Genomic DNA, 16,953 nt, shown 5'->3' with positions numbered 1-16,953 from the left:
GGGTCGGCCTTGGGGGGCTGGCCGCAGATCCAATCGATCCTAGCCTCATCGGTATGGAACAAGCCAACCTTAGGACCCCGGTATTTCGTTAAGCGTGGACACACGTCACCTAGCGTATCTCTCGGCCGGGCAGAGCCAAAGGACCTCCACATTGGTGGTCCACAGCTAGCCATTGACAGCTCCGGAACCAATCGAGCAGCCGTATGTATCCAGTGTCAGAAAGTGGCTCCAGTCGCCCGGGGTATTCTATGTCTAGCCTTTCTGCCGCTTTTGCTGGGACGTGGATACAGATGTATTCGGTCTGATCCACCCCTCGGACGGGTAGTGGTGGATAAACCTGCATGGATGCGGTGGAGGTGAATTGATCCGCGATTTCCGCCCGTACTTCCTTCGATTGATGGACTATAGTCGCATTGATGTTGCTAGGCAGATGCCTTTCTAGATTCCAGGGATCGCCTAGATGCGGGGAGCCCGACCGTCTCCAACTCGACCAGACCGGGAAGGTAGGACGCGTTGGTTTCCAATGAGTCTGAGGGTTGCTCTGTTCAATGCGATGAACTTGTGGGGATGACATTGGCCAATGTTTAGAAAAAGAAAAGGGCTGGGTAGATAGTTTGTCATTATAGAATGGGTATCATGAAACCAGGGAAATCAACCGAAAGAAGAGGAGTTGTATGGAAGGTATAATGTCCTAAACACATCTACCTCGGAAGAGCCTCTGCAAGCCAGAACCGGCCGTTGTTGTCAAGAACTGTATTCAAATCAATCTGCTCCATCGCCATTGTCGGCCGTAAGCCCATGTCCATGACGTCGCGAGCTACGGCTTTGATCTGCCGCATGATCGACTGCGAGATCGCCCAGGTGTTAGACAAGGTCTTGAACACCCCAATAGTTAACGCCAAGCGATCGCGACTGGGATCCGGCATCTGCCCTGCTTTGACCGAACAAGCGGCAAGTTGCACGATCGAGCTCATGACAAGCGAGCAGATAAAGAACGGGGTGTGTTTGACCACGGGCATCCGGATCGAGGCGAGCGATGAGATTTCGCTGGCGGCTTTGACGGCCTTCATCGCGTGGGAGTGGTGTGAGAATGCGGGGATGGAACATGGTCCGTGGTGCCCGCAAATAACTTCGGCTGCGACGGCCGGGGACGAAAGCAGGTCCGAACGCGGGAAGTGGAGGTAGATCGACGTGCCGTTCACTACCATCGTGGCCTGGAACATCATTTCGTCTACGGTTCCGTCAGGCCGCATTAGCTCTGCTTTGGACTCTGGAAGGTGGTGGAAGAAACTTGTAATTCGGGCGTCGATCGATTCCACTTGGTCCTGCTGGCCTTCAACCAGGTCTTGGATGGCTACGACCCGCCCGAGGATTCGCGCCGCCTCAATTCGATACGTATAAGACGAGAAATCCCGTTCCTCGTCGGCAAAGACACGCTCATCAAATTGGGCGATCGTCGGCGGCGGCGGAGGCTCGATACCATCCTGGTAGATTCGTTCCTCACACGGAAGTGGCACCTCGAGGGGCACATTATGTGTTCGAGGAGTCTTTTGAAGACCGAGTGCCGTTAGCATACCCTCGATAATGAACAGTTCCCACCATGTCCGCCTGAAACACTCTTCTCGTAGCGGGTCACCGCCGCCCATGGTGGTAGCGAAATCCCTAGTATGAAGACCGAGTTCAAAAGCCATGTCAACCGCGGTAATGATGCAATCTTTGGCCTTATCACGCTCATTGCGCGAATGAAGGACAATGGCGAGCAGCAGGAGCGCTTGGAGTTTCTCCATCGATCTATCCTGCTCCATGACAGTTGCCATGATGCCGGGTCGATAGGTCTCACTCGACGTGGCAGGTGTGAAATGGGCTCCAATGAACTTGATAACCTGCTCAAGGAATGGCGGCACGCGGTTTTGGTAGAGTACCCTGATAGGAGGCAAGATCGGATGCGAGGGGTGGAAGTTTTGGTAATAGATGTCGACGAGGAATCCATCATTCGATAGTGATGATGATGATTCAGGCGTCAAGGGCGCGTTTTTGACGACGACCTGCTGCACGGGAACAGGTTGTTCAATGAACTGGGGACTACTCCCCGAGGAGCTTGAGTGAGCAAGAGTTGCTGTAGGTACATAAGGATAAGGGTTCAAAGCATTCCAATCCACAGGCACATTGTAATAGCCAAGGTTGGGATCAAAAGTGGCAGCAAGATCAGCCGGCAGTTGCTCGGGAGAGGAGGGATTGGCCCGGCGTTTCTTCGAGGGGCCTTTGTATCCGCGGCGCGACGGGGTATACTGGCATTCTGCGCCGGTGGCCGCACAACGGCTACACACAGGCGTGGCACCATCACACTTGAGATGTTTATGGCGACATAGAAGACAGGCAAGGAGAGACGGGCCCGAAGCCCGTGGTGGTTGTTGTTGGGCGGGAAAGGCCTTTGCAGGTAAATAGTGCTCGTTCATGGTGACTCTTTTTTTCAGGAAAAAATGTAGCGATAAAGAATCCGGAATATATGCAGGGAGCATAAGCGTAAGGCCGATCGCCCCTCTTGTATACCAAAAATTAAGAGGGACAGTAGTGATAAACTTCCCGTGATAAGCGGAACCAGATCAGAGATGCGGGGATAGCACAGGAAGAAGTAAAAGGGCTTCGACGGCCGCAATCAGTTGATGTCTCTAACAATTCCAAGAGGAAAAGACGGGAAGAAGGAGAATGAAAGCCTGAACAACGGTATTAAGCGACGAGTAGATCGGATTTGCTCAGGGAGGCTTGTCACCAGCCAAATTTGTAACCGGGCCGTTGCAGCAATCCGACCCTCTTTGGATGCGACTAACCTCTGGGGTTAGACAAGATTGATGAGAGACACGACAACGTTTTTGACTAGGTCCAGGTACAACGACGACTGAACGTTTAAACGATGTTCTCGATGGCCATTCAATGAGGAGATCTGGTATGGTACGATGGTTGCAAAGTAAAGTTGGAGTGGTCGGAGGAAGCTCCCCGCCGTTGAAATAATGCCGGAGTATTGGGAATAATTATGTAATTATACCCTTGTGCTACGCCTCCTCGTGCTACCCGATTAGGACAGACGTCTCGCGGCGTTGACGACGACAAATCCCCAAGCCCTCTAGTACAATCAAATCTCCCTTATAATCGCCCTTGTTTACGCAGTGCTTCCTTGTGCTCAATCTGGTAAGAAATCGATTTGCAACCTTTGCCCAGTGCTTCCCTCCTTTTCGCTTTCCCCTTGCTAACTACCAACGTGGCATCCAGAGACGAGCATTGGTCTCCCTATACCAGACGCCCCAGTTCTACGCGAATTTCGGCCACCCGCTTGACAAGCGCATACCTCACAATGATCACCGACAATGAGCTCCACCGTCTCGCCGTTTTCCTTGGCTCCTGCGCAATGATGTTGATTGTTCTCTACCACTTCCTAGAAGTCAACGCCAAAGACGACGATGATGAGTCCGCAACTACACTCAAGGGCTCAAAAGGCGGCCTCACAGAATCTCGCACAGCAGCTACTAAGGCGACCGCGGGCGGTTCGTCAGCGACTAGTGGAGGCAAGGACCGATAAACTGCCTGATGTACTTTATCTGTGTTTTTACCCTTTCGGCAATTGAAAGCAAACATCCACCAAATTATGTCTTATTGTGAAGGGTTATTGAGCGATTAGCCTCTAGATAACCCCAATGTTCTGTGGATAAATATACAAGCAAGAATGATCGAGGCCTTCAGTAGACAAATCAATAACTCCTGAACGCCATTCCCTGCGGCTGGGAAATGCAAGGTATACTACAATTCCGCATCACCCAAACAAAATATAATCAAGATACCGAGCGCACTTGATACACATCTTCTTCGGCGCTCATCCTTTGATTGCGCAAAGGAGTAGCTAGCTCACAGCCACCCGGATCGAGTCCGACACCAATGTGTTCCTTCAGCCGTTGTACTGCCCTGAAAATCTCCTGAGCCTTTTCCTCCTGCGAACTGTTTCCGTGGACTTTGTTGAAGGCGCGAATAGAACGGTAGTCGGCAGGGAATATGAGGGAATCCTCGTTTCCAGGCTGGTTAGATTCCGGAATCGTCAAAAACATTGGGCTTGAGCTAGAATCCCGATTCACTAGATCCCAGGATTGGGAAGAGGTTAATAAACTACGAGAACCGTTAAAAGTACTTGTCTAATCTGGAGCAATCATTGTGCTTTCTCACCACTTGTAGCCACAGCTGGCCCATCACCCAGCTTCCACGCAAGAGAATCCAAATGCTCATTCTTGACGTGCTGCATCAGCTCAGTAGCCGGCAAGGTCCCCGTGAATTGGCAGTTTTTCCAGCCGCAAGTAATCTGACGAGAAACATGATTCTTAAAGAGGTGTTTCTTAAGTACGTCGAGGTTGTGTAGCTCCGAAGTACAGTTGTTCCACCGGCACGCAAAGACAGGATGTGACGAAGTAGGCTGTGGCGGCGCGACTGGAGGAGCAGAAACCTTGGGTTTGTTTGTGCTTCCAGGCGGCCTTCCACGACGTTTCTTCTCCATTGAGTTCGGCGTATTTGGGGTATTCGGAGTTTGCGAAACCCGCTGTGGAACTGGCGAGGGCACTTGCTGTGGTGTTCGAAGCTGAACTTGTGGCTGTACTCGAAATTTGGTCTGCTGCGGAGGAGGAGGAAGCGGAGGCGGCTGGACGTGCTGCAAGGTTGGCGGAGGGCGGTTGTGTTGCCTTTGGCTTGGATGCTGCGGGATGAAACTGTTGTTGACGGGGGCAGCGGGCAGCGCGACTTGCACTGCGGGCGGTGTGGCTGTTTGACTCGTTTGCAACTGAGTCGGAGCACGATGCTTGGCAACCTTGGCCAGCATTTCACGTGACGGCTGTCCCGGATCTACTAGATCCCATTTAAACGTCGCCAGATCTGAATTGATCTCCACCGCGGTAAAAACATCGCGCAGGCGAAGCAGGTGATGGTTCAGACAGGCCTCTGTTGGATGACGGCCAGCCGCAATGAGAATGTCCCTGGCAATGGTCTGCGGGTCATACGCAGTTTTCTGCGCGGCGTCTGTCTTGTTTAATTTGCTCACTATATCTGAACGGCGTTTCAAATGCGTTCTATCTGTAGAGTCCTCGGGTTTAAACGTGTAGGCTGCGAATATTCCATGAGGGCCAGGCGGCTGAGGCTGCGGTGCTTGGGGGTTAGGCTGCTGGGGTTGAGACGGGGGAGTTTGCTGGTTGGACGGAGGCCTTTGATGTGGTAATGTCTTAGGCACCTGCTTGGGTACGGGTGGCGTGGCGGTTTTGGCTGGGGGTGGAACAGACTGTGAGGTAGGTTTCTTAGTCGTGGTTTGAGAGGCGGGTTGCGATGCAGCATTGATTGCAGGGTTCGTTGCTTGTTTGGTGGATGTTGTCTGACTTGTCGGCTGCAGGGCTGACTGTCGAGAGTTTTGCTGGGCCGGCATTTGCGGGGACGGTCTTGATGGTGGAATATACGGCGGTGGCGGCCTGATCTGTGTATCTGAAGGCGCGACTGTCTGGGGAAGAGCCTGAGGCGGTGGGTTGGGTGAAGCGTACTGTGACTTGGGCTGTGAGATGGGCTGCGCAGGTTGCTGCGCGGTGAAGTGTGTGGCCGAAGGCGCGGCAGCGGTTGGAAGGGTCTGAGACGAGGTCTGGGGCGAAGCAAACTGCGAGGTGCGCCAAGACAGCTGCTGTGCGGTGGTCTGCGGGCTAGCACTTGACTGAGCTCTTGGTGTAGCTTTCTGCTGAGCTTGCGGCGCGTACTGCGAGACTCGTTGTGGTTGCGTTGCTGGAGATGCCGTACGTCCATGTTGTACTTGTGCTGTCGGCCGCGCTTGGGTTGGCGGAACATATTGAGAGCCTGGCCGTTGTTGAGTCTGTTGGGATGTGCGCTGAACAGCCGGTTGCTCTTCAGGCTGTGAGGACGGTGTCTGGGATGAATTGTAGTTGGAAGCTCGTGTAACTGGTGGGACAGGCTGTGTTCGAACTTGCGAGTAAACCGGCGACGCTACTTTGGGTACGGTCCGAGAGGCAGTTTCTAAGACCGACGCCTCCAGCTTTCGTCTTTTGGCATCGTGTCCAGAGTAGGCGTCCTCAGCCGCGTACGCCTCTCCAGATCCTGATTGTGTTTGCGGCATTGGGTTTGGCAGATAGCGACTAGTCGGACGCTTCGGTGACTGCTGTGGAAGTGAGGTCGTGGGTAATCCGGACCCCTGGCTTTCAGCGTAGGTCGCCTGTCTCTGGTGTTCACGAGCCGGCGGCGGTCCCCATCGATAAGACGGATACGGCAATACGTCCTCGAGACGCACATATGATTCCTCCTGTTGTTGATATGAGGGGTAATACTGAGCTTGAGAGTTATTATTGGCGCTGCTGATGGTATTCACTGAGGGCTGTACGTTGGAGTTCGACAACGAGTTGTAGAAGGAGCTTCGCCATTGAGAGTTCGGATTCTCTTCGAGGCGAGGGATACCTTGGCTCATGTTTGTTGGCGCGTAGTTGTGAGGCTGAGGCCAATCGAGCCAGGGAAATTGCTCATCGGCCATACTGAGGGGAGCTCATTCGCGGAATTGTCAAAGATGCCGCGGGGAACTGGTTGTTTCGGGTACGGAGTGAAGAAACGGCAAAGCTGCGCATCACGAAAATCGACTGAGACAAGAGTGAGAATAGTCAGAAGCAAATGGCCTTGCCGATGACTTCATGCAGAGCTCTCCTGGCTTGTTTACCCTGGCAGATCGCGGAGTGCGCGATCCTGGCGCAGATACCACGGGTCCGAGACGCGACTCATCTTTTCCGGCCACGCTTAATTAAGTCAGCCTATTGAATGTACGTGACTGGTCTGGGAAAGCGGTCAGTAGGAAACGGGGCAGTACCGCAGCCAATCAAACCTCGGCCGCCAGCCCTAGCCTTAGCGGGATGTCATGTGACGCACATTTCCACTGCCCACATTTTCGGCTAACCATCGAGCCCAGTCGAGTGAAAAAAGAAGTCCTTCGACGACAACGAGCGACAACACCACGACCCTTTCTCCAGAGTCCGGTCATATATCGAAAGGAGGCTCTGCAAAAATGGCCGTCACAAACCAGGGTACGTTTTACGGAAATTCAGTCGACTCGCTTTCGGTGTTTAGAACTCTTGCGCCGTGCTTTGAGTTGGGGGATTGTTCGGATACGACAAGACGACATGTTTTTACGCCAGAACTATAAGGGATGGATACTGATGGATTCTCTGAATAGCAATCTCCTCCTCGCGCAGGAAGTCGCGCAAGGCGCACTTCAACGCTCCCTCCAGCGTTCGCCGCGTCATCATGAGCGCCCCTCTCTCCAAGGAGCTCCGCGAGAAGCACAACGTACGCCTACCGTCCCTCCAATCTTGAACACGGTCTCTGTTCCTCTACGAATTCGAACGATGGCGAGGAACTGAGAAGAATCATCGAAGAATTTGGCGGGATTGAGAAAAAATGGCAAGAGCTGACGGAACACAATTATAGGTCCGCTCCATCCCCATCCGCAAGGACGACGAGGTCACCATCGTTCGCGGCACCAACAAGGGTCGTGAGGGCAAGATCACTAGCGTTTACCGTCTGAAGTGGTGTGTGCACGTCGAGCGTGTCGTCCGTGAGAAGTCCAACGGCCAGAGCGTTCCTCTCCCAATCCATCCTTCCAAGGTCGTTATCACCAAGCTCAAGATCGACAAGGACCGTGAGCAGATTCTGGAGCGTATCGGAAAGGGTCGTGAGGCTGCTAAGGCCAAGTCCGCGTAAGGGACAAAAATGGGACTGGAAATTGCATTTTGTGTTTCTATGGCTGAATGGCGCGGGAGTACAATGAGATCGTGCTGAATCTGATCTTCTCTTGATTCTCTTAATTGAGGAACATCAAAAAAGAAATATACCTGCTACGACCAGACCAGACCAGATGGCTTCCATTCACGGCATCACCTTTATGAATGACAACGAACGAATTGAAAAGGTCAAAAGGAAGGGTTCTTTGCTTGCTTCTTTTCTTCTAGCTCGCATCGCAATCGCAACGACAACGAACGTGCCCGAACGCAGCAGCGATTGCGATTCTGCTTCCCCTGTTTCTCTTCGCTTGCTTTTTCGTCCCCTTGCCTCATCCCCCAACATTCGCCAAATTATCTCCTCATCTTTCCCCGTACCATGATTGATGAGGTATACGGTTGGCGTAGAAGGAACCGCAGAGTCTGGATTTCCAGAATTACCTCTGCCTCGCTTGCAGACTCGCCCTGAGCTACTCACTATAGCAAGGACGGCGCGAGTTTGAGAGTGAGATACATGCTTTTGTAGATCGTAACGGTCGATTGTAGATTTTATATAGCAAGCAATGGAATGTCAATTTATATTATTTATCTTCTACTCGCAGTAGTGCCAAATCTCTTCCATTGATTGGTAGCCTTTCACAATATATATAATAATGCTTTCCACGGAAGTTTCATGCTATAACCTATCGATCAATAGGACTTCATTTACTACTCCGTAAGGCATGGCGTGTGCGTAGATTATCGTCATCATCAGAAATATAAACCTGCTAGTAGAAGACATGGGAAGAGAAGGCTTAAGCATAAGATACACGGAACTCCCCAATTACCCAACAGCCCACTTGTATCAGGGCTTTTAGAACCTCAATCATGCCGGCACGATATCCATCCTTCGAGCCTTCGAGCCCTTCAGGCAAAAAGGTAATACTCCACGTTCACCGACCAACACAGCTCCCCCAACCCGGCAACCCACATAACATCCCCACAAAAAGATAGATTAGGAAAATGACAACCACCCCAAGGAGCACCATAAGTTTCGCATTCTTCCACCACATCTTCCTCCGCAGCCCGCGACTCCGTATCCGGAAATCATGCGCGCTGCCACCCAGCCGATCTGTCTTATCAACCAGCAAATCAATCCTCTCCCCGCGCTCCAGCACCCGCTCAATATTCTCCGTCATGATGTCCCGCACACTATCAATCTCCTTTCTGGCAGAGGCGAGCGAATCCGCTGGCGGCGCCGTATTGAATGTCTGTAGCATGCCGCGGAGCTCATTGTTGAACGCTGCACATCCGTATGCTGGTAAGCTGGCGAAGTCTGTGGCGCTTGGTGGGTAAGTTGAGAGGAAGCGGCGCTTCATTTCGAGGAGGTAGGCGAAGGGGATGCGGCGGCCTTGTTCGGCTGTTGCGACGACGATGTAGCTTAGGGGAGCGTAGGAGGAGGGTTCGGAGGTTGAGGAGTCTGCTGGGCCAGAGGGGGAGTCGGAGATGTAGTGCACGAAGAGGCGCTCGTGCGTGTAGGTAAGTTTCTGGGATTGCTCATGGCTAATCTTTGGGAGGATGATTGAGGCTAGGGAGGAGGCAGCTGTCGTGGATGAGCCTGGGGCGGAATGTTCGGCGAGAATGGTCGTGCGATGCGCGATGCAGGAGCTGAGGATGATCGTCAGTTGGGTCTGTATGGGGGTGGATGGGTGTAGAAGTCTTGGGGTAGTGTGCTGGGGTAACTTACTAGAGCAGGAAGCTCGCAGGCTTAGATGATGAGGCCATGATGGGAGATTGTCTTCAACGCAGTCCTTACACAACAAGGCCAGCCGTGAAAAGAGTCTGGAGATAGCGACAGCTCTCGAAGTTATGCGTGACGTCGGTAATGCCAAGATCTCCGCCCTAGATATCACGTGCTACGTCTTCTCTAGAAGTCCCCGGAATACTCTAGTCTTCCTCCTTAGTCCGTACTTCTACTGCCAATTATGGACCAGGGTCTATTCAATTGGCTGAGGCAGTATGGCCCGGATGCTCATAATCTGATACTATCGAAATACGACGTTTGTCTAGCGATATCTTCAGATGCCGGCTAGGTAAGACTATGCAGGTCAGAAGTTGGTCATTAGCTTCATCATTGGCATTAAATTTGGCATTATTGACATTAGCCATTCTTGTCATCAAATCACCCTACTCGTTTGGAAAGCGAAAACCAGTCCAGCTATTCTTCGCTATGTAGCAGCCTTCTTCTCTCTGATCGGAAGGCTCACTCCTCTATCGCCCATGGTCAAATCTTCAAATTCGCCGAGATCGCCGATGTGGCCTTGGCTCAAAATGACTGTGTCATCACTATCGCTATAATCGAAAACACTTTCGTCAAAGTCGTCTGCGGAAGAGTCCAGCGCAATGGAGAGCTCGTCGTCTACCGCCTGGAATTCCGAGGCCGCATCGGACATGACTTCTGAATTGAGAGAGATGACTTCACTGCAAACTCCCTCAGTTGCTCTGTGGGATGCACCATGGACCGTGCTCTCGAGGAATGAAGCGATAGAAGGAACAGTGGAGGGCGCAGCACTGCCGGTATGGATAGAAAGCCCCGGGGTAGAAAACCCACCCGCCTCCGCGAATGGAACTTGGTCTGCGTATACGCCACCAGTTCCATCATCACAGCCTCCAGCCCATAGGGGAAGAAAACGAAACTGCTTCTCGGTAAGGCTAGTGAGGGTATCCGTGATTTCAAATGCCATTCCCTCCCGAGTCGGTGCGCAAATCCTCTTGACAAATTCCCGCATTAGACCACCGGCTTGCTCAATGAAGTCAGGTATAGTAAAGGCTCCTTCTTGTCCATAGGTCTGAAATTTTTTGTTAGCACCGAAGTACTTGTACTTGTTTTGTTCAGGGCGGATATTGTTGACAAGGCAATTGAACGCACTGCCTTTCTCCCACAAGTCTGCCATGGTCACACGCCGGATGGTTGCGTCGTGCTGGTCGCGGAAGGCCCCAATATTACCGCCGAGGCTGGCAAGGGAAGTGCCCCAAGGCACTGCAACCTTTCCACAGCCATCATTCTCGGTGAGTCTTGTGTCTCTAAGGCGTGTCCAGAACGTTCTCGTCATCAAGCGCTCCGTCAAACTCAAGGTGTTATAGACGTGAGGAATATCATATATAGGGTAAGAGTTAGACTTGTTGGCGGGAAACGACATCTTTCGTCGCTGGGAAAGAACCGATATAACCGAACTCCGTACAAAGTCCTTCAAGGTGGAGATCAGGTCGTCTTTTATTTCCAACGCGCGCTTGGTCCGTGTTTCATATGAGAGAACCTTTTGGACTTCGGCCGATTTATGCAGCCAGAGCATCTCCTTTCCCGCAAGCTCAACAAATTGCTCGATAACATGGGCAAGAAGTGACTCGCCAGCGTATTGGATTCGCTGCTCGTCATCATCGTCTAGGGATTCTCGAATTCTCTCGTGGGCAGTGACCTTTGCTTTGTTCGGAGTCGGAGCGTCAGAATCGTGCAAAAGCAGCAGAGCCTCCTCTCCAGCCAGAACACAGTATGAATCTTGCATAAGGTGGGCGCATTCGATACCCTTTCCAAGTCGATAAGTGATCTCCGGATGAACCTCAATCAGGCGCCGGTTATTGTCCTCATAAACCCAAGAAGCAACACGGATGCTAAAAACAGGCAGCGTCGCTATTTCATACAGCTTTGCTAGAGAAAAGAACGTCCAAAGCTTGCAGGGGGTATCGAGCTCAACGCTGAGGTCTTCGATCACTCGCAGAATATTGACAATGCCCGCGCGGTGTCTGTCAGGCGAGTACTCGGCGAGGACGCCAGACTCATCTATTTCGTCACCCTGCGTCTCAACCCCAGAGACCAGGCTTGTAGGTAGTTGCCATCTGATTTGTGCATCGGCCCAGGTTCTTAGACCGAGCGGGCAACTCAGCTCCGCTATCGTGAGGATAGCCTCGTCATCTGTGTTGGGAGGGGTAAGGTCAATGATGTATTTGATGCCATCTGGTAGACCCCCGCGGCGCTTGATGTTCCGCTCTTGGGTCTTCTGCTCGAACTGTCGGTGGAAGAATGGGGATCCTGTTTCGAGTAGTTTCCAGCTGTGGATTCGATGGCCTATTGACAGGGCACAGGTGGGGTGTAAGAAACCTGCCGGAACGCGTGAAGGAAGGTCGATGATAGCCAGAGTATCGGCGTCTTTGTAGAAGAGAAGCTCGCCGAACCCGGAAGTACTCATTTTGATAAGCGTCGAATTGAGTCTCCGCGAGACCGAGCGTAGACTCGAGTGTTTGAAGGAGTAGGGTACGAATGCAGTGAGGAGAGGAGGTGGTAAACGCAGTAAGGGGGAAAAATCGTCAATTTAAAGAAACACCGAGGCTCGCAAGCTCAGTTCGATGACTCCAGCTGCGGTTGAAACAATAGAGAATGACGGAAGAAGAAATATGCCCGCGGATGAGGCTGAGTGTGAGTTCCAGCTAGTCAGCCTGCAAATGGTTGGTTGGGAATGCAGTGAATCATCCGGATCAGCCTTGCCTAGCCCTTTTTTGAGTAATACTTGCTGCCTAGGGCGCCTTCATGTGGTATTATACGCCTCTTGAACTGAGAGACTTTTGACTCATGTTGGACATTAAGATATATGCTCACTCAAACTTGAATACAATGTTAGGTTGTATGCTAGGCAATGGAACATGTTGCCTTCCGCCATAGATCCAACGTGGGGTCAAGTGAATATGCTGAGATGAAGTGGCCTGTAATTGGACAATGAAGCAGTCACTGCAGCCAAAGCGCAAGGGTCGTCTCTTTGGGGAGCAGGAATTTGGGCCTAGTCTGACATGGTAAAAACCTCTGTATTCCCTCTGTTTCAACACCGGCTATCATCTAGAGTGTGTCTTGAGGGAGTTTGAAAAAGTCTTAAGGCGTATATTCATAACTCTCGTTAAGCATACAGCGTATATCGTCTAGCCGGCATTCGGTCTAGTAAAGGAAGAAATGTAAAAGTGAAAACATACTGAGACATCCACCCAAGGTAATGCACAATCGTAAGGGAAAAACAAACTCCCAAAGCAGGAGCTGATAATAAATGTTCCCCTGCACAATAGAAGAAAGAAAGCAAAGCATCATACATCATCTGCGTCACTATCCGAGACATGTCCAGCGAGCGTCGGCTCCACGGTTCGAGTGCCATCACTCGTCTTACTTTTCTTTGACGCGGGAGCCTTCTTCTTCCTCTTCTGCTTGTCGCGTTGGGCAGATCGCTGTTCGTCAGCGCCACTTTGGTTGCGGCTAGACCGGAGGTCTTTAACCTCCTTGATCACTTCACGGAAGCCTTCTTCGATGTTGTTCATACGGGCCAGAACGAGCTTGCTGAGGAGATCCTGGTTTCTGTTCGGACTGTCCCTGCGCCGGATGCCGCCTGTTGCGTACGCCATTTGCGTGGTGAAGCTCGAAGGTGCGCCACCGACAAATCCGTTGGCAATGGCCTTGCCATCTCCTAGGTCTGAGCCGAGGCCTTCGAGTGCGGATGCTTCGTGGTGCCATGAGCCGTGGCCGTGGCCGTGTTCGGAGCCGATGACGTTACCTATGTTCGGAACTGACATGGGATTTGAGCGGGATATATTCGAGTTGAGGGTTCTGCCAGCATCTAGGCTGTGGCGTCTTTCTAGTGTGTTTCGATTTATGGTTGCCGCGGAGAATGAGTGGCCTGGTATGATTCGAGGTCGGACTGAGGGTGATGCCGTGTCGCTTTCTCCATCATGGCTTGATGTTACCGGATTGTAGAGGATTGTAGCTCCAGACGGGTGCCGTGAATGATGCCGAGAAAATTGGTTCGGACTGTTCTTGCGGGACTTGTGCTTTGCCGTAGACGGGCGGGAACTGTAGAATTTCGGCGTAGCCTTGCCCTGGGCTACAGTTCTGTCGTGGCCAGAATTGTTGCTAGAATTGTGCTCTGACCTTTGTTCAGTCATGGCATTGTCATCGCTCGTAAGTTCGTTGTCACCTTCAATATCCGTGTGATGCGAGAACCGTCTTGCCCTCTCCGGAAGCACGCTCCTCCCGTTGCGCGGTGTGACGGGAGAAGAGATCGCTTGCGGTATATGGTCCTGGGTTTCGGAGACTGTAAAGTCACGAAGACTTCGGGCTTGTCTCCGCCGAAAGGGGAAGCGGCCTTTGGGAGTTCGTTCAAGCCGGTCAACTACAGCAGAGTCTTGCTCATCGGGTGGGTTGACTGGGCCAGAACCCATGCCTTGCATCCAATGGTTGACAAGGTGGTTTTTCTTGTTAATCGCTCTTTCAGGGCTCCGGTTGGGCCGTCCGCCAAAGGGTTGCCGGAAGACTTCGGCCAAGGCCCGGTCTTGCTGAAAAGTAGCCACAGACGGCTCTCGAATCAGTCGTGACACACGGGTGCTTAGGGCTCGGAGCCGATGAGGAGCACGAACTGTAGTAGTCGAGGAATCGATGAGGTCGGTGGATTCAATCATTTGGGGGCTTAGGATCATTTTCTCGTATGCGCAGATAGTAAATAAAATCGGCATATGTGTGATCTTGATGATGGTCCGGTTGAGCCGCACATATTGCCTGAACGGGATCAGCCATCGAAGCGGAGTGATGATCCAGGCAAAGATATTCGTAGGCGCCACGTATGAGAAGAGCGCATCAGATTTGACCATCGAGATGGTGTTGACGGCAAACAAGAACTGGTGTTCCTGGTTGGCATTCTGTACAATTCGCATGAAAGAATTTGTGAGGACGGTAATGAGTATAGTCATAATCACAAAATGACAGATGAACAGGAACATGGTCAAGATCGCCCTTCCAAGGACACCATACTCGTCCCAAAGCGTCCACGCAGCAGGGGTAAAGCCCATGACCATCTGGAACAGGGCGTACGCCACGGACGCTGGGGTCTCATCCTGACCGATGCTAAGACATGCCACTAGGAACCCACTGCAGGCGATAATGATCAGAACAAAGACCGCTACCAGGTCGGAAGCCATGATTCGGAATGCGATGAGCAGTTGTGAAAAATAACGGTAATGATCCAGCACCGAAAAGAGTCGCGGAAAGAGAAGCACTGCATTCGCAGCAAGAATATCGTACGCTCTTTCGGCGACGGCCTCCTTTGGAGCGTATGGCACCACAGCACCGTATAGCCGCATACAGTAGAAGCAAAAGAGAAGCGCCAGGATACCAATATCAAAGATGTTCCAAAAACTCATGAGATACAGACTGAAGCCTTGCTCGTTGAAATTGATCAACTCGTCCAGCATGAAGCCCGCGCTCCAGAACCAGAACAGAACTTCTAGTGAAGTGATTCCAATGCTCCGCTCTTGCAGGACAGCGAGAAACAGACCAAGAAGGACCGCAAAGGAACAGGTGGATAGGAACTGCCTATAGCGAGGAACTCGCAAACGAGAGAGCTTGAAGGGTGAAGCATCACGCGGATTATAGAGGGTCACAGACCGCCGTAGACGCGATGTATCGGAGGCTTTATCGGAAAGTCTGGGGGCATTATTGCTAGTAGCGCCGTAAGAGACTGGGTTTGTGGACGCGCGATGAAGACTATCTGCGACCGAGTGGAAAACAATCGTTCCGGCCCAGATAGCCTCGAGCTGCTTAATGACTAGAGGATGCGACAGGAAGCGTTTCGCCTGAGCACGAATGGCAATCTCGAGGCATGATATTCGAGCAGCACTAGGACGCGGTTTGCCTCCGCCTGCAGAGGTCCATCTGTCGTCATCCACCTTTTGTCCTTGAAGCGGATAGAAGTCGTACGACAGGGCATCGATCAATTCGCGCGTCGTGTAGTCTCTGAGCAGCTTGATAGCGATGAGTTCGCACACCATCGCTCTAGTTTGATTCGTTCCACTATTTCCTGGATTCGAATGGACTTCCCGGTCGAATTGTAGGCAGTTTGTCATCAGTGCATATAGAGTGGCTCTAGAGAAATGTAATTCTTTGACTTTTTGCTGGATGGGTTTCACCAGGAATTGCGATATCTGGGGAGAGCGCAATTGTTCCCAGGTCAAATTGACGTCGCATCGCGAGATGACTAGGGATCTAATTGAACGTGTGACATCGAAAATAGGTAGGGCATCTGGAGAAGCAACCGATTAGCATGGTGGGAAAAAAAGACAAGCTATCATACCTAGGAGAGGAGCTGAGAATATCGGAAGAAGAGGCGTGGTCTCAATGGGTGCGTCCTCGTCTTCCCCGTCGGCGTCTTCATCTTCAATGCTCTCCTCATCATTATCTCCCCGCGCAGTATATCCCCGGTTTCCATTCAGCAATGGCCATCGCGACTCGTCGGTAGCGTACGGTGACGCGAACTGTGTGTTATGCGCGTAATCTCGTCGCTTCTTCGGACGAAGAAGAGAGGCAAGCATGATTTAACCTCTCCCAGCAGACAAGCGACGAGACAGTGTACGCAAAATCAACGCATGGTCGTGAATCGGCGAAGAATCGTTCGTTAAAAATCTGAGCAATCGTAAGATTGGGCCGAGGGTTTGACGGTTCAGAGAGATGGGACCACGGATTTGAGCCGGGCCTGCTGGCGTTTCGCTCGTTGAAACGCACTGCAGGCTGCGCAGGTGGAATGAAGAGGAGGGGGTGATCTTTGCAGGCGAGGCTTGCAAAGGGCAGCTGCAGAGCCGTTGAATTTCCAAGCTTGTGGCGGAATGACGCACGGGACATCATCTGAGCACTGTACATGACGCTAAATTGGCTGCTTCTTTAATTCAACAAGAGCCGCCGAATGCGCGTCAATGACTCGAAACTCGCGGGTGTACTCTGTTTAGACTTGATAATACTCGTGATATTAGAGAACTATAGGTTCATTTAATTTTTACTGGTGATGTATGAGGTGCTAGTAATATAAGCTGTTGGTTAATTATCGAGCTCTAGTTATATATTTCTGCTCCGCAATGATAAGAGGCTCCGAGACCTTACTCCGTACTGCCACTTTTTGGAGACAGACATGACGGATTTATGCATTCAAGTGCAGCGCAATTTACCAATATGTCTATCAGCTCATAACGCTCACATACAAGCTCATCGGTGTGATTGTCTGTCAAGTTCTATACTTCCTAGAAATCGTGGGCGGAATCCAGACCGAGCGAACGCAAGCAGCTAAAATCCACGCCAAGGTCACAAGCCCGCGGGCTGTGGGCAAATCGTGCGTTTGAAGCC

The 16,953-nt window shown here is 51.7% G+C and overlaps 7 protein-coding genes across 7 annotated transcripts; 2 read left to right on the top strand and 5 right to left on the bottom strand.

Annotated features, from left to right (window-relative positions):
• Nucleotides 1-701: 701 nt before the first annotated feature.
• BDW74DRAFT_166687 (Zn(II)2Cys6 transcription factor) lies at nucleotides 702-2,456 on the bottom strand (the record flags this gene model as incomplete). The annotated part of the gene is made up of 1 exon (XM_073726592.1): nucleotides 702-2,456. The coding sequence occupies one exon, from the start codon at nucleotides 2,454-2,456 to the stop codon at nucleotides 702-704; it is 1,755 nt and encodes a 584-aa protein (XP_073585898.1).
• Nucleotides 2,457-3,056: 600 nt separating this feature from the next.
• BDW74DRAFT_148702 (dolichyl-diphosphooligosaccharide--protein glycosyltransferase subunit 4) lies at nucleotides 3,057-3,635 on the top strand. The gene is made up of 2 exons (XM_073723758.1): nucleotides 3,057-3,186; nucleotides 3,268-3,635. The coding sequence occupies exon 2, from the start codon at nucleotides 3,350-3,352 to the stop codon at nucleotides 3,572-3,574; it is 225 nt and encodes a 74-aa protein (XP_073585897.1). The 5' UTR covers nucleotides 3,057-3,186; nucleotides 3,268-3,349; the 3' UTR covers nucleotides 3,575-3,635.
• A 189-nt stretch (nucleotides 3,636-3,824) lies between these two features.
• Nucleotides 3,825-6,547, bottom strand: BDW74DRAFT_166686 (putative C2H2 finger domain protein; the record flags this gene model as incomplete). The annotated part of the gene is made up of 11 exons (XM_073726591.1): nucleotides 3,825-4,120; nucleotides 4,210-4,240; nucleotides 4,277-4,399; nucleotides 4,436-4,648; nucleotides 4,682-4,773; nucleotides 4,804-5,038; nucleotides 5,072-5,215; nucleotides 5,258-5,729; nucleotides 5,766-5,772; nucleotides 5,806-5,932; nucleotides 5,966-6,547. The coding sequence occupies 11 exons, from the start codon at nucleotides 6,545-6,547 to the stop codon at nucleotides 3,825-3,827; spliced, it is 2,322 nt and encodes a 773-aa protein (XP_073585896.1).
• A 451-nt stretch (nucleotides 6,548-6,998) lies between these two features.
• BDW74DRAFT_148693 (60S ribosomal uL24 domain-containing protein) lies at nucleotides 6,999-8,358 on the top strand. The gene is made up of 3 exons (XM_073723757.1): nucleotides 6,999-7,088; nucleotides 7,238-7,350; nucleotides 7,492-8,358. Exons 1-3 carry the CDS (start codon nucleotides 7,070-7,072, stop codon nucleotides 7,762-7,764), a joined length of 405 nt encoding a protein of 134 aa, XP_073585895.1. The 5' UTR covers nucleotides 6,999-7,069; the 3' UTR covers nucleotides 7,765-8,358.
• Nucleotides 8,359-8,426: 68 nt separating this feature from the next.
• Nucleotides 8,427-9,651, bottom strand: BDW74DRAFT_121757 (synaptobrevin family protein). Its single transcript, XM_073722035.1, has 2 exons — nucleotides 9,508-9,651; nucleotides 8,427-9,428 (listed from the first exon to the last, which is right to left on the bottom strand). The coding sequence occupies exons 1-2, from the start codon at nucleotides 9,543-9,545 to the stop codon at nucleotides 8,714-8,716; spliced, it is 753 nt and encodes a 250-aa protein (XP_073585894.1). The 5' UTR covers nucleotides 9,546-9,651; the 3' UTR covers nucleotides 8,427-8,713.
• On the bottom strand, nucleotides 9,643-12,285 carry BDW74DRAFT_148690 (uncharacterized protein). The gene has a single exon (XM_073723756.1). It carries the CDS (start codon nucleotides 12,002-12,004, stop codon nucleotides 9,989-9,991), a length of 2,016 nt encoding a protein of 671 aa, XP_073585893.1. The 5' UTR covers nucleotides 12,005-12,285; the 3' UTR covers nucleotides 9,643-9,988.
• A 402-nt stretch (nucleotides 12,286-12,687) lies between these two features.
• BDW74DRAFT_148688 (ion transporter) lies at nucleotides 12,688-16,523 on the bottom strand. The gene is made up of 2 exons (XM_073723755.1): nucleotides 15,914-16,523; nucleotides 12,688-15,862 (listed from the first exon to the last, which is right to left on the bottom strand). The coding sequence occupies exons 1-2, from the start codon at nucleotides 16,149-16,151 to the stop codon at nucleotides 12,885-12,887; spliced, it is 3,216 nt and encodes a 1,071-aa protein (XP_073585892.1). The 5' UTR covers nucleotides 16,152-16,523; the 3' UTR covers nucleotides 12,688-12,884.
• Nucleotides 16,524-16,953: the final 430 nt, after the last annotated feature.

This window comes from Aspergillus multicolor (assembly GCF_047715735.1).
Source record: "Aspergillus multicolor strain CBS 133.54 unplaced genomic scaffold BDW74scaffold_6, whole genome shotgun sequence".
Lineage (NCBI taxonomy): Eukaryota > Fungi > Ascomycota > Eurotiomycetes > Eurotiales > Aspergillaceae > Aspergillus > Aspergillus multicolor.
Note: the sequence above shows the minus strand (reverse complement) of the source record. Positions and strands in the feature narration are given on the sequence as shown.

Bases quoted from the DNA above. Each gene is read 5' to 3' on its own strand.
- BDW74DRAFT_148702 (XM_073723758.1), top strand. From the start codon at position 3,350: ATGATCACCGACAATGAGCTCCACCGTCTCGCCGTTTTCCTTGGCTCC.
- BDW74DRAFT_148693 (XM_073723757.1), top strand. The intron at 7,351-7,491 runs GTACGCCTACCG...ACACAATTATAG, and splicing joins AGCTCCGCGAGAAGCACAAC to GTCCGCTCCATCCCCATCCG.
- BDW74DRAFT_121757 (XM_073722035.1), bottom strand. From the start codon at position 9,545: ATGGCCTCATCATCTAAGCCTGCGAGCTTCCTGCTCTA. The intron at 9,429-9,507 runs GTAAGTTACCCC...GATCATCCTCAG, and splicing joins CCTGCGAGCTTCCTGCTCTA to CTCCTGCATCGCGCATCGCA.
- BDW74DRAFT_148690 (XM_073723756.1), bottom strand. From the start codon at position 12,004: ATGAGTACTTCCGGGTTCGGCGAGCTTCTCTTCTACAAAGACGCCGAT.
- BDW74DRAFT_148688 (XM_073723755.1), bottom strand. From the start codon at position 16,151: ATGCTTGCCTCTCTTCTTCGTCCGAAGAAGCGACGAGATTACGCGCAT. The intron at 15,863-15,913 runs GTATGATAGCTT...TTGCTTCTCCAG, and splicing joins ATTCTCAGCTCCTCTCCTAG to ATGCCCTACCTATTTTCGAT.